Consider the following 14,672-nt stretch of genomic DNA (forward strand, 5'->3'; position numbering starts at 1 on the left):
CTTTTCTGTTCTCTCTCCAATGCCCTCACGTCTTTCCTAAAGTGCGGCGCCGAGAACCGGACGCAATACTCCAGCTGAGGCTGAACTAGTGTCTTATGCAAGTTCAACATAACTTTCTTGCTCTTGTACTCTATGCCCCTATGAATAAAGCCCAGGGCACTGTATGCTTAATAACCACTCTCTCAACCTGTCCTGCCACCTTCAATAACTTAGGAGCACCCCCTTTAGAATTGTGCCCTTTATTCTATACTGTCTCTCCATGTTCTTCCTACCAAAATAAATCACTTCACATTTCTCTGTATTGAACTGTATATGCCACCTGTCTGCCCATTCCACTGATTTGTCTATGTCCTTTTGGAGTTCTACACTATCCTCACAGTTCACAATGCATGCAAGTTACATATCATCTGCAAACTTTGAAATTGTGCCCTGTACACCAAGGTCTAGGTCATTTAATATATATCAGGACAAGAAATGTCAAGTGAGTACGTCTAACATGTGGTTTGCCCAGGATGAATGCAGGCCTGGGTTAACTCCAACAGTGTTTGGAGGATTTTGAAGAATGAACTAGGCACTGTATGGTAGAGTCATGCATTGGAAGTCAGCTGCTGCATTCCAGATTGAGAGACTTGGTAAGTAGGAGAACAAAGCAAGTCATTAAGATCCTGGGTGTAAATGTCCACCACTGCATTTGAGTGGCTGCTCTTGCTATCTCTATCCAGCTTATGGTTGAATTTATGCATTGTCACATCATAATTTTATGTTAATTACGTGCCAGCTTGACTTCAGTTTGTAGTGCTCCGTGCTAGAAAATCATGGATTCAGGCTGTAATCAAGACTTCAGCATGTGATCTAGGTAGATCATTCATTGTCGGACAGAGGACCCCATTGTGGTCTGGGCTGTTCATTTGATGGTGCGAATCCCTGTCTGCCTGATCTGTTTAAAGATTAAACTGTTTGGATTAAGGGTTACACTTTGAAGATGAGCAGGGAATGCTGTTGGCGTTCAGCATTTACTCCCTTGAAAAACAGCACCAAAAAAAAAAATTAACTCGTGATCTAACTCCGTGCAGCTTGCGGAACCTCGTACAGCAAAATGGCTGCATGATTCTTCTCCATTGTTCACTTTGCATTCTGAAGTGCTTTGAAACCTCGCTAATCAAAAATGTAAGATGCAAGTTTTTTCTTAAATGTAATTTTTTTTACACATTTTGCCCCAGTAATACCTCATCTGAAAAAATGTTTTTAAAAAGTTTTTATTTCTATAGTTGATAGAGGACTAGAATATTGGTCACTGATTTAACGAGCTCCCTTTTCCAGCAATATAAGAACATATGAACATACAAATTAGCAGCAGGAGTAGGCCACTCAGCCCCTTGAACCTGCTCCGCTATTCGACAAGATCATGGCTGATCTGATTGTAACCTCAACTCCACATTCCCACCTACGCCCAATAATGTTTCACCCCTTTGCTTATCAAGAATCTATCTACCTTTGCCTTAAAAATATTCAAAGCTTCCACTGCCTTTTGAGGAAGAGAGTTCCAAAGACTCACGACCCTCTGAGAAAAAAAATTTCTCCTCATCTCTGTCTTAAATGGGAAACCCCTCATTTTTAAACAGTGACCCCTAGTTCTAGATTCTCCCTCAAGAGGAAACATCCTTTCCACATCCACCCTGTCAAGCCGCCTCTTACTCTTCTAAACTCCAGCGGATACAAGCCTAGCCTGTCTAACCTTTCCTCATAAGTCAACCCACCTATTCCAGGTGGTATTCTAGTAATAAAAACAAGAAATGCTGCAACCACTCAGCAGGTCTGGCAGCATCTGTGGAAAGAGAAGCAGAATTAACGTTTCGGGTCAGTGACCCTTCTTCGAAAGGTCTAGTAAACCTCCTCTGAACTGCTTCCAACACATTTACATCCTGCCTTAAATAGGGAGACCAATACTGTACACAGTACTAGAGAATAGGAGTTACATTTTTAAATTTTTTTTGGAGAAGGCCCTGATCCTTTTGGAGAGGCAGCAGGAAAGTCAACGTTCAAAGGCCACAATTTTTTTCAGGGGTGTAATGACTGACTGTTGTGCCCTTGCAACACATCCCACTTTAACCACTGATGTCACTTTCAGTTTCGTGAAAAGCCTCAATCTATAGTATGTGCATTTAGTGCTGTTTCTTCTCTCTTTGGTGTGTGAAAAGCTTTTCTTTTTAGAGGGTTTCTGGCTTTATTTCCCTCTTAACCTGAAGATAATGATTCCCGTTGGGGTGCAGTAGCACAGCTGTTATATAGCTTGATGGTACCTTGCACAAGTAGATGCCTAATCTGACTTTTAATAAGGAATTCGACATATGCTTGAAAGGAAAGATTTGCAGAGCTGTGGGGAAAGCACAGGGGAATGGGACTAATTGCATTGCTCTTTCAAAGAGCTGGCACAGGCATGATGGGCTGAATGGCCTCTTCCTGTGCTGAGAGATTCTATGTCTGAGCCTAGACTGTGTGATGGCAGGTTATTTTGATCGTGGCCGTTTCACAGTTGGATCCTGTCTACACTTGATGACCATGGACATGTGCTTTCTAGCGTGGAATAGTGACCAGAAGGAGGTCTGCTAGCTAATCCTTCCCTTTCATAGCCAGGGGACCTGCGATCAATTGTAAAACTCCTACAAGAGATCAGCTAATCCTCTAGATGTGGAGATTGAACTGCATCTCCTGATCTGTGTGGCTAAATTACACATTAAAGAGTGAACCATTACATTACTGGTTGGAAAATATACATTTTAAATAGATTTTGAATTTTAAATTGCTCTGTCATACAGGTTTGACCTCTGATGTATCAAGGTGCTGATCCTTCCCTTTGAGCTGAAATAGAGCAGGAGCCGGACTGTTTGTCCCAATGCCGCCCCCATCAGACATAGTGAAGGTGGCGATTGAATGGCCAGGAGCTAATGCCCAGCTGATTGAAATAGACCAGGTGAGTGTCTGTGATACTGTGATCCAGTGAACAGAGGCTGAGTTGTGCTGAAAATCTGTAATGTTGATGTTTGTACAAAGGAGTTTATCAGAGATCCTTAGTCTGATCGTTTGTGCCGTGGGATAGGTGGAATTAACCAGGTTGGTTATTAAAAGGTGATCCACTGAGAGGGAGGGGTGGGAGTGAGTAGAGTGTGATGTGGGGAGGGGGGTGGGGACTGAATGTCGAATGGGGAGGGGATGAGGACTGAATGTTCAATGGGGTGGGGGTGAGAGAGGACAGAGTTGTAAACAGGGAGGGGCTGAGGAGTGTGTTAGACAAGGAGGGGGTTGGAGAGTGAGTGCTAGACAGGGAGGGAGGACGGTAGGAAGTAAGTGTTAGATGTGGGAGGGTTGGTTATTGGGGTCTGAGTTAGATGGCAGTGGTTGGTGGCGGGGGGACAGTGAGTGTTAGACAGGGTGAGAGTTTGGGAGTGAATGTTCGACTGGGGACTGAGGATGGTCGGGAGTGAGTAATTTGTGACATGAGGTAGACAAAATGTGCATCAAACCAGAGAGTCTGAAACAGAGACTGACCATGTGGCTCTTTGCTGTGACTGTATCATACTGCAGTGGGCTGTAAGGTGCTATGTGACACACTACAAATGCAGTGCTTGTTAAACAGGCAGATATCCATTCACCAAAATGAGGAACCTGATGACAGTCTCTGATCCAAAACTGTTTTATTGTCAATTCATAGTTCAGTCCAAACATCAGTTCCCAATCTTCACTTCCGGACTAACTCTGTATCCAGAGGTAACCACTCCACTGGGCAAAAATCCAGCTCTTAAATGCAAAACCATAATGAGCATCACCTGCTCTCTATCAACATTGAAATGAGTCGTGTTTAATTAAAGGGACCAGCATTTTCAATATTGTCAGTGCTGACTTGCTACTAATTCAGCTCAGGGACTGTAAATTTGACGTTGGTTCGAAACCTCTGTGTGGAGCGGCAGCTGGTTCTATGAAGCCTCGCGCCACTGCAGGCAGCAAATTTGCCAGCTGCTACCTGCTAATGAGATTTATTTTTCATACATGTTGAGCTAAAGCTTCTAGGTTGTACTTAACTTAATCAGAATATCATCCCTGCAGCAGAAAACTATTAAATAAAAGCGATATATCAGGGATCCCGTTCCTGATTGCTATCTGCTTACCCCTACTGAAAAGTGCTTGTATGTGGATTTTAAATGAGGACTGGATCAGGCTTGACTGTGATGCCCCTACAGTGGAAAAGCCTGTATTCCTCCAACTCTAGCCCCCTGTGCATTACCACATTCTTTGCTCTGCGATTGGCGGCCATTCCTTCAGCTGCCAAGGCTCCAAGCACTGAAATTCCCTCCCTTAAAACTGCACTTTTCTACCCCTCTCCTCCTTTTAAGATGCTTCTTAAATCATATCTCTGAGCAAGTTTTTGGTCACCTGCCCTAATGTTTCCTTCTTTGTCTTGGTGTCAGTTTTTGTCAGATTACACTCCTGTGACGTTCCTTGTGATGTTTTACTACATTTAAAAACGCTATATAAATAAATGTTAGTTGCTGGTGCTGACTCTTGCTGTCTAGGCACGTTCTTTAAGTACGGCCACTTAGAGGACAATTTGGGACCTTTAAAATAGACTGATTAACTGTTGCAGCTGGTGACTTGCTCAATATTGCTGTTCTGTATATTTGATTTTATTCTACAATCTTCAGCTCTTCCTTGTTTTCCTCCTTGCCTATCACCAAGGAGTGTGAGGAGACTGGGGGTCACTGGTGAGTTAGAACATTTCACTGCTGGGACCCTGGTTTAAACCCACACCAGACTGATGGTAGAAGTCTCTGCCAACTTTAAGGGCACTGGGTGAAGTGTTTGAGCAGCCTCAACACAGCTCCCAGTGAGTTTATGCCCATAAATTGCGACTGAAGTCTTGATGTCCCTCAAAGAGGGTAATGTGGGAAAAGTAGAGCCCCATTTGGAAGCAATAATGGGGATTGGGGGTGGGGATAAAATGCACTGTTGAAATCAGGTAGAGACAGCATCGCCATACATATAATTATACATAACAAGAAAAAAAACTGAGATGTCTGCAGGGATTTTTTTTTTTATTCATTCATGGGATGTAAGAGTCGCTGGCTGGGCCAGCATTTATTGCCCATCTCTAATTGACCTCGAGAAGATGGAGGTGAGCTGCAAGGTGATATAAGGAAAATGGTCCACATGAATTCCACATTTTTTAAAAAAAAGTTAAGTAACTTCAAAAATATAATTTCAACTCTCGGTCACCCCATAGCTATTGACCACTCGCTCTGTCTTGTGGAACTAATGTCTGAACCTGTTTACAGAACTGCTTAAGTTACTTGCTGCAAGGTTGTACATGAATCACTGGGGAAATCCAGATCTAAGATTTCAATCGGTATCTGTTTGTTTGAGGCCAAATCGCTTGTCATACACAACAGGAAGGCCCAAGCTTTGGTTCACAGTCCGTGCTGACTTAGGTGGCCTCTGCGCCCTGGGGCCGGGGATGGATGAAATCAGCCAGAGTTTGTGCTTCTGGTCACCCTCCAGTGCAACTATGGATGGCGAGTAAAAAGGGATCAAGGCCAACAATTATTTCCCCTTCATTTCATAAGTACAAAAGGAATAGGATCTGACGTTAACGATACGGCCCCTCGAACCTGCTCCTCCATTTAATAAGATCATGGCTAATCATTTTCCTCAACTCTACTTTCCTGCCCCCTCTCGATTCCCTTAGAGGCCATAAATCTCTCGATCTCTGTTTTGAGTGTACTCAACGTGGTTGAATAGCCTACTGACATTCAGTGTCTGTACCCATTCGTCGATGACGACTGCTTGGACTAATAGCTTGGACCCTGGGACTGTACTGCAGCTGAGAGGAGGGGAGAACATTGAAATACAAAACAGCAGGCTCCTAACTTCTGGAGTATCAACATGGCACTCCAAAACTGAAGACATTCAATTGCTCTTTTACTCTCCAATGTGAAAATGATCATTTAAAATTGCCGCATTAAATATTTAGATAATGTACACCTACAGAGCAATGTTCTACTCTAGGATTTGTGTATATACCCCCCTGCAGTGAGATAACTGCACCATGGCTCTCAATGAAGTTGTTTGCCCTCCAGTCTTTCCATAAAGTGGTTCTTGTAATGAGGACAATTTGCAGCCTACCCCCTTCTGCATACCAACATGTGGCATTTGGCAGCTATACTGTCCTGTTTCTGAGCAGCTCTGAATTCAAGGCCCCTGCTACACTGTGAACCAAGATTGAATTCCAGCACATGGTTTTTTTTTTTGCTTTCCAACATCATGAGGCAAGCAAGTATAGTTAGGATGAGGGTTATCCCACATAAAAGTGGCATGTAAGAAATCAGGAGCTCATTCTGAAATTTCAGGCACAGATCTGTGTTTCAGCGACTCAGCTCACTGTCTCATAACAGAGTGTAAGACTATAATTTTATCAATCTCAGATCCTCATGGTTCTTTTTATCAAAATAAAAGTTACAGACGGAACAGTAGATAGTGTTTGGATGGTGCCCTTTTTGATCACACCACGCTCGTCGCTCGGCAGAATCAATCCCAGTGTCAATACCCAGCCTCCAAGCTCGCTCACTCGAGTGCTGCTGACTTTCCCCACCTGCCTGAAGCCGTTCCTGCCTTCCAGCCATCCTGAATCCTGATGTTGCTGCCTCTCCCTAAGGAAACGAAAAGGGCAGCCTGGAGTAAGAATAGGCCATTTGCCTCACACAGCCCACACCAATCAGTGATCATCAGTAATTATTCTGTTGTGGGCTTCTTGCATCCAACTTGTTCATTCCCTCTAAAGAATAATAAATTCTTTTCCCTGATATTCAAATCCAGTGTAATTATTATTGTCTGTATCTCTAAATCCTCCTTGGATCCTCAGAAGGCACCAATTAATTCTGAATTGACTTCCTTTCTGGGAGTTTCTTCCACATGTCAGTTATGCTGTGGGAGTTGGGTGTGGAAATTTTCTGATGCCTAACCTTGCTCAAGGCTTGCACTGCACAAGTACAGTATTTTGCAAGAAATGGCAATGGAGTGGAGAAAGACTGGGACTCTGTTGGCTGAGGTAGATGACAAATGACCTGAAGTATTGGAGACCTACATTTTGTGGGCTCAAAAGCTTCCATCCCTCTCCAGTTACCATTTTTATTCAGTCAGCAGAAGCACCTATTCAGATAAACTGGGAACATAGATATTGCTAGACTAAAAAGGACCAAGGTCCATCAAGTTTGTCTTCTATCATCCTGGGGTACAATGATAAAGGAGTTGTTGACTAATTATAGCAATCAATCTGTTAACAATTAGTCTACAACACACCCAGACATGACTTAAGGAAAATCCCAGTGGTGGAGAGTTCTGGAAACCCGAAGTCACCTTTCTCCTCTAAAACATGCTACACTCACCACATGTCATGAAGATCAGTGCACTGAGGCTAGACAGAGCAGCAGCTCCCTGGGACTTTTAGTGAAGACCAGGATGCCAAGAGAGGAAGTGGAAAAGGAGAGACAAGTGGATGGAGGATGGGAAGCAGATAGAAGCCTGTGAATCATTAAATGGGTGCTGGGGATGGAGAAATGGGAAAGGGAAAGAGACTTGCATTTATATAGCATCTTTCACTACCACCACACATCTCAAAGTGCTTTACAGCCAATGGAGTACTTTTGAAGTGTAGTCACTGTTGTAATGTCGGAAACGTGGCAGCCAATTTGTGTGCAGCAAGCTCCCACAAATAGCAATGTGATAATGATCAGATAATCTGTTTTTGAGATGTTGATTGAGGGATAAATATTGGCCAGGACATGGGACAACTCCCATGCTCTTCCTTGATATAGCACCATGGGATCTCTTACATCCAACTGAGAGGGCAGACTGGGCCTCAATTTAACGTCTCATCCGAAAGACGGCACCTCCAACCCTGCAGCACTCCCTCAGGTGCGCTGGAGTGTCAGCCTTAATTTTTGTTTTCAGGTACTGGAGTGGGAATTGGACCCACAACCTTTTTGACTCTGGCGAGAGTGCTACCAACTCAGCCATAGCGAATACAGGTATGTGGGAGAGGGATAAATATGGAAACCAGAGAATCAAATAGGTGGTGGAGAGACAGCTGAAAATTGAGAAGAGGGTGGGGACATGTGTCTTTGAGGTGGTAGGAACCATGACCTAGCATTTGGCCATAGGAATCTATTATAAATAAACCTAATACTCTTGTAGTTTAGATCTGATGGTGAAATGCTCTTTCAGTATAAATGCTTTAAGGCTTGATGTGGTCTGAAAAACTAGCTGGTTGATTTAATTGTTAACTCAACTCTTTGTCATTTTCAGAAAAAGCCACTGATTGCAATTATCCGAGAGGTCTGTGATGGGTAAGTACTGTAATGCCACAACTATACATGGGTAACAGAGGGGTTTGGTGGAGTAAGTGATAGGTTCTGGATAAAAGGGAGGGCTATAGCTTAGTCAATGATCCATTGTGAATAGAGGATGAGTAAGATACAGTCAGTCTGATGAATGGTGCTGAAGGGAGGGATATGGTACAGTCAGTGTGATGAGTGGTCATAGAGTCATAAAGTTATACAGTGCAGAAACAGGTTTTCATCCCATTGTGTCTGTGCTGGCCATCAAGTACCTATCTATTCTAATCCCATTTTCCAGCACTTGGCCTGTAGCTTTGTATGCTATGGCGTTTCAAGTGCTCATCTACATACTACTTAAATGTTGTGAAGGTTTGTGCCTCTACCATCCCTTCAGGCAGTGTGTTCCAGATTCCAAACACCCTCTGGGTGAAAAATGTTTCCTCAAATCCCCTCTAAACCTCCTGCCCCCTACCTTAAATGTATACCCTCTAGTTATTGACCCCTCCGCTAAGGGAAACATTTTTTTCCTATCTATCCTATCAGTGCCCCTCATAATTTTGTATACATCAATCATGTCCCCTCTCAGCCTTCTCTGCTCTAAGGAAAACAACCCTAGCCTATCCAGTCTCTCTTCATAGCTGGAATGCTCCAGTCCAGGCAACATCCTGGTGAATCTCCCCTGCACACTCTCCAGTGCTATCACATCCTTCCTATAGTGCGGTGACCAGAACTGTACACAGTACTCCAGCTGTGGCCTAACTAGTATTTTATACAGCTCCATCATAACCTCCCTGCTGTTATATTCTGTGCCTCAGCTAATAAAGGCAAATATCCCGTATGCCTTCCTAACAACCTTATCTACCTGTGCTGCTGCCTTCAGTGATCTATGGACAAGTACACCAAGGTCCCTCTGACTCTCTGTACTTCCTAGGGTCCTACCATCCATTGTATATTCCCTTGCCTTGTTAGTCCTCCCAAAATGCATCACCTCACACTTCTCAGAATTAAATTCCATTTGCCACTGCTCCACCCATCTTACCAGCCCATCTATATCGTCCTGTAATCTAAGGCTTTCCTCCTCACTATTTACGACACTACCAATTTTCATGTCATCTGCAAACTTGCAGATCATACCTCCTATATTCACGTCTAAATCATTAATGTACACTACAAAAAGCAAAGGTCCCAGCACCGATGCCTGTGGTACACCACTAGTCACAGGTTTCGACTCGCAAAAACAACCCTCGACTATCACCCTCTGCCTCCTGCCACTAAGCCAATTTTGGATGCAATTTGCCAAATTGCCCTGGATCTCACGGGCTCTTACCTTCTTAACCAATCTCCCATGCGGGTCCTTATCAAAAGCCTTACTGAAGTCCATGTAGACTACATCAACTGCTTTACCCTCATCTACACATCTAGTCACCTCCTCGAAAAATTCATCAAGTTTATTAGACACGATCTCCCCTGATAAAGCCATGCTGACTATCCCTGATTAATCCCTGCCTCTCCAAGTGGAGATTAATCCTGCCCCTCAGAATTTTTTCCAATAGTTTCCCTACCACTGATGTTAGACTCACTGGCCTGTAATTACCTGGTTTATCCCTGTTACCCTTCTTGAATAATGGTACCACATTCACTACCCTCCAGTCCTCTGGTATCTCTCCTGTGGCCAGAGAGGATTTGAAAATTTGTGTTGGAGCCCCTGCTATCCTCTCCCTTGCCTCACTTAACAGCCTGGGATACATCTCATTTGGTGATTTTTGACATTTAGTACAATCAGAGTGATGTGATACATGGTGGGTAAGTAGAGAGTCATAGAGTCGTACAGCATAGAAATAGGCCCTTCGGCCCACCGCATCCATGCCGACCATAACGTCTATCTATACTCATCCCACCTGCCTGCATTAATTCCATATCCCTCTATGTCTTGCTCATTCAAGTACCTGTCCAGATATCTCTGAAATGTTGCTACTGTTCCTGCCTTCACCACTTCCTCAGGCAGCTCATTCCAGATACCCACTATTCTTTGTGTGAAAAATTTACCCCTTTGATCCCCTTTAAACCTCCTCCCTCTCACCTTAAATCTATGCCCTCTAGTTTTAGTCACCCCTACCATGGGAAACAGACACTGGCTATCTACCCTATCTATGTCTCTCATAAATTTATATACCTCTATCATGTCCCCTCTCAGCCTCCTTCGCTCCAGGGAAAACAGACCCAGCCTATCCAATCCCTCTTTATAACTCAAGCCCTCCAAACCAAGCAACATCCTTGTGAATCTTTTCTGCACCCTCTCTAGCTTAATCACATCTTTCCTGCAGTGCGGCGACCAGAACTGCACACAGTATTCCAAATGCAGCCTAACCAACGTTATATACAACTGTAACATGACGTCCCAACTCTTGTACTCAATGTCTCGGCCAATGAAGGCAAGCATGCCATATGCCTTCTTCACCACCCTGTCTACCTGTGTTGCCACTTACAGGGAACTATGTACTTGCACCCCAAGGTCTCTCTGCTCAACAACACTCCCCAGGGCCCTGCCATTCACTGTATATGTCATGCCCCGGTTTAACTTCCCAAAATGCATCACTTCACACTTGTCTGCATTAAATTCCATTTGCCAATCCTTTGCCCGCTTTCCCAGTTGATCTATATCCTGTTGCAACCTTCGACAGCCTTCTTCACTGTCCACTATACCACCAATTTTGGTGTCATCTGCGAACCTACTAATCATGCCCCTTACATTCACATCCAAGTCGTTTAATATATATGACAAACAACAGAGGGCCCAGCACCAGTCCCTGCGGCACTCCACTGGTCACCGTCCTCCAATCTGAAAAACAACCCTCCACTACCATCTTCTGCCTCCTATCACAAAGCCAATTTTGTATCCAGTTTGCTAGCTCACTCTGGATCCCATGTGTTCGAACCTTCTGGACCAGCCCACCATGCGGGACCTTCTCAAAGGCCTTGCTGAAGTCCATGTAGACAACGTCCATCGCCCTGCCCTCGTCAATCCTCTTGGTCACCTCCTCGAAAAACTCAATAAAATTCGCGAGACATGATTTCCCACGCACAAAGCCATGCTGACTATCCCTAATCAGACCATGCCTTTCCAAATGCATATAAATCCTGTCTCTCAGAATCCATTCCAATAACTTTCCCACCACTGATGTAAGGCTCACCGGCCTGTAGTTCCCTGGTTTATCCCTGCTGCCCTTAAATAAAGGCACAACATTAGCTATCCTCCAGTCTTCTGGTACCTCACCCGTGGCTAACAATGATACAAAAATCTCTGCCAGGGCCCCAGCAATCTCCTCCCTTGCTTCCCATAGCATCCTAGGATACACCTGGTCAGGCCCTGGGGATTTATCCGCCTTAATGTGCTTCAAAACCTCCAACACCTCCTCCTTTGTAATGTTGATATGCTCCAGGATATCGGTGTTCCCTCCCTTGAACTCACTAGCTTCCATGACCTTCTCCACGGTAAATACTGACGAGAAATATTCATTTAAGACCTCGTCCATTTCCCGTGGCACCACACATAGATTGCTACGCTGATCCTTAAGGGGACCTACTCTCTCCCTAGCCAGCCTTTTACTCTTAATATACTTATAGAATCTTTTAGGATTCTCCTTTATCTTATCTGGCAGGGAAATCTCATGACCCCTTTTCGCCCTCCTAACTTCCTCCTTAAGTGTAGTCCTACATCTCCTATACTCCTCGAGGGACTCGTTTGATCCCAGCTGCCTATACCTGACATATGCCTCCTTCTTTGTCCTGACCAGACCCTCAATATCCCTCGTCAACCAAGGTTCCCTAAACTTGCCAGCCTTGCTCTTCCACCTAACAGGAGCATGCTGGCCCTGAACTCTTCCTATCTCACTTTTAAAAGCCTCCCACTTGCCAGACGTCCCTTTACTTGTAAACAGCCTCTCCCATTCAACTTTTGAGAGTTCCTGTCTGATGCCATCAAAATTAGCCTTCCCCCAATTTAGGACTTCAACCTGAGGACCAGTCCTATCCTTTTCCATAACTATCTTGAAGCTAGTAGAGTTATGGTCACTGGTCCCAAAGTGCTCCCCCACTGACACATCAACCACCTGCCCATCTTCATTTCCTAAGAGGAGGTCGAGTGTAGCCCCTTCTCTAGTAGGGCCATCCACATACTGCTTCAGAAAACTATCCTGGACACACTTAACAAATTCTTCCCCATCTGATCCCTTAGCACTAAGGCAGTCCCAGTCAATATTAAGGAAGTTAAAATCACCGACTATTACAACTCTATAATTCCTACACCTATTTGTGATTTCTCTACATATATGCTCCTCCACTTCCCTCTGACAATTGGGGGGCCTATAATATAATCCCATCAAAGTGATCACCTCTTTCTTATTTCTAAGTTCTACCCATATGGCCTCGCTGGACATTCTCCCTGGGATATCCTCTCTAAGTACTGCCATGATGTCCTCCCTAATCAATAGTGCAACTCCCCCTCCTCTCTTACATCCACCTCTGTCACGCCGGAAGGATCGGTACCCCAGAACATTGAGCTGCCAGTCCTGCCCATCCCTCAACCACATTTCCATAATAGCTGTAATATCACAATTCCATGTACCGATCCATGCTCTGAGTTCATCTGCTTTACCTGTAAGGCTTCTTGCATTAAAGTAAATGCAGTTTAGCCTATCAGACCTTCCACGCTCCCTTGTCCTGCCCCTGCCCGGCCTGTCTACTGGACTTGCTTGCTTATCCTTTACATTTGTCTCAACTATCTCATCGGAGAGACTACTACTTTGGGTCCCACCCCCCCTGCAAGACTAGTTTAAACCCTCCCGAGTAGTGCTAGCAAACCTCCCCGCAAGGATATTGGTCCCCTTCTGGTTTAGACGCAACCAGTCCTTCATGTCCAGGTCACCTCTGCACCAGAAGAGATACCAATGATCCAAGTAGCTGAAGCCCTCCCGCCTACACCAACTCTTCAGCCACGCATTCGTTTGCCTTCTCCTCCTATTCCTACCTTTACTAGCACGTGGCACAGGGAGTAATCCTGAGATTACAACCCTAGAGGTCCTGCTTTTTAACCTCCTTAACCTTCTGTCGAGGTTGTGAGTAATGTTTGGTAAGATGATATTTTGTACTTTACGATGATGTGTAACATTTTAATGTATACTGGAGACATCTAATAAGTAGAGACATTGCAGATATGCTGGCTAAAATCAGTATTTCAAGGATGGATATTCGGATATGACCCTATCTCCATTTGTCAAGTGGCCATTCATCTCATTTATGGGAGCTTGCTGTGCAGAACTTGGCTGCTTCATTTGTCTAAAAACAACAGTCAATCCACATCTATTAACTTGGCTGCTGCATTTCCTGCATTACAACAGTGACTACACTTCAAAAGTACTTCACTTTGAGATATCTGGTGGGTGTGAAAAACACTATATGAATGCAAGTCTTTTTTTTTTCTCTTCACGACAGTCCATTTATTTCGGAATTATTCCACAGACTAAATAAAGGGCGATATAAACTTTTCCTTTTTTTTTCTTTTTCTTCTCTTTCTCTGTCTTCCTTTCTCCTCCTTCCCCTCTTGTTTTCCTCTTCCCCTTCTTCCTCCACCTTGCCTTCCTCTTTATCTTTCTCTTCCACCTCTTCCCATGCCATTGTTTTCTTCCTCTTGTACTGTGTGTAGCAGAGACTTTGGTTTCATTTTTCTGCTGCCCACCCAGCCCCCGTACTATGAGTTTTTTTTATTCATTCGTGGGATGTGGGTGTCGCTGGCCAGGCCAGCATTTATTGCCCATCCCTAATTGCCCTTGAGAAAGTGGTGGTGAGCTGCCTTCTTGAACCGCTGCAGTCCATGTGGGGTAGGTACACCCACAGTGCTGTTAGGAAGGGAGTTCCAGGATTTTGACTCAGACAGTGAAGGAACGGCGATCTCGTTCCAAGTCAGGATGGTGTGTGACTTGGAGGGGAACTTGCAGGTGGTGGTGTTCCCATGTATTTGCTGCCCTTGTCCTTCTAGTTGGTAGAGATTGTGGGTTTGGAAGGTGCTGTCTAAGGAGCCTTGGTGCATTGCTGCAGTGCATCTTGTAGATGGTACACACTGCTGCCACTGTGCGTTGGTGGTGGAGGGAGTGAATGTTTGTAGATGGGGTGCCAATCAAGCGGGCTGCTTTGTCCTGGATGGTGTCGAGCTTCTTGAGTGTTGTTGGAGCTGCACCCATCCAGGCAAGTGGAGAGTATTCCATCACACTCCTGACTTGTGCCTTGTAGATG

At 44.5% G+C, this 14,672-nt stretch overlaps 1 protein-coding gene across 8 annotated transcripts in view; it reads left to right on the top strand.

The window, feature by feature from the left end:
* The window catches only part of LOC137378036 (engulfment and cell motility protein 2), a 168,772-nt gene that overhangs the window by 43,875 nt on the left and 110,225 nt on the right, over positions 1 to 14,672 (top strand). For 7 of the 8 annotated variants that reach the window (XR_010976543.1, XM_068048077.1, XM_068048083.1 and 4 more), the window contains 2 exons: positions 2,817 to 2,971; positions 8,353 to 8,393. Coding sequence is in view for 7 of the 8 variants with exons in the window: in XM_068048077.1 (XP_067904178.1) it covers positions 2,894 to 2,971; positions 8,353 to 8,393 (119 nt within the window). In the remaining variant the exon portion in view is untranslated. Of the gene's footprint in view, positions 1 to 954; positions 1,168 to 2,816; positions 2,972 to 8,352; positions 8,394 to 14,672 lie in introns of those variants that run through there. The other variant, XM_068048082.1, reaches the window with a different exon arrangement.

This window comes from Heterodontus francisci, chromosome 16 (assembly GCF_036365525.1).
Source record: "Heterodontus francisci isolate sHetFra1 chromosome 16, sHetFra1.hap1, whole genome shotgun sequence".
Lineage (NCBI taxonomy): Eukaryota > Metazoa > Chordata > Chondrichthyes > Heterodontiformes > Heterodontidae > Heterodontus > Heterodontus francisci.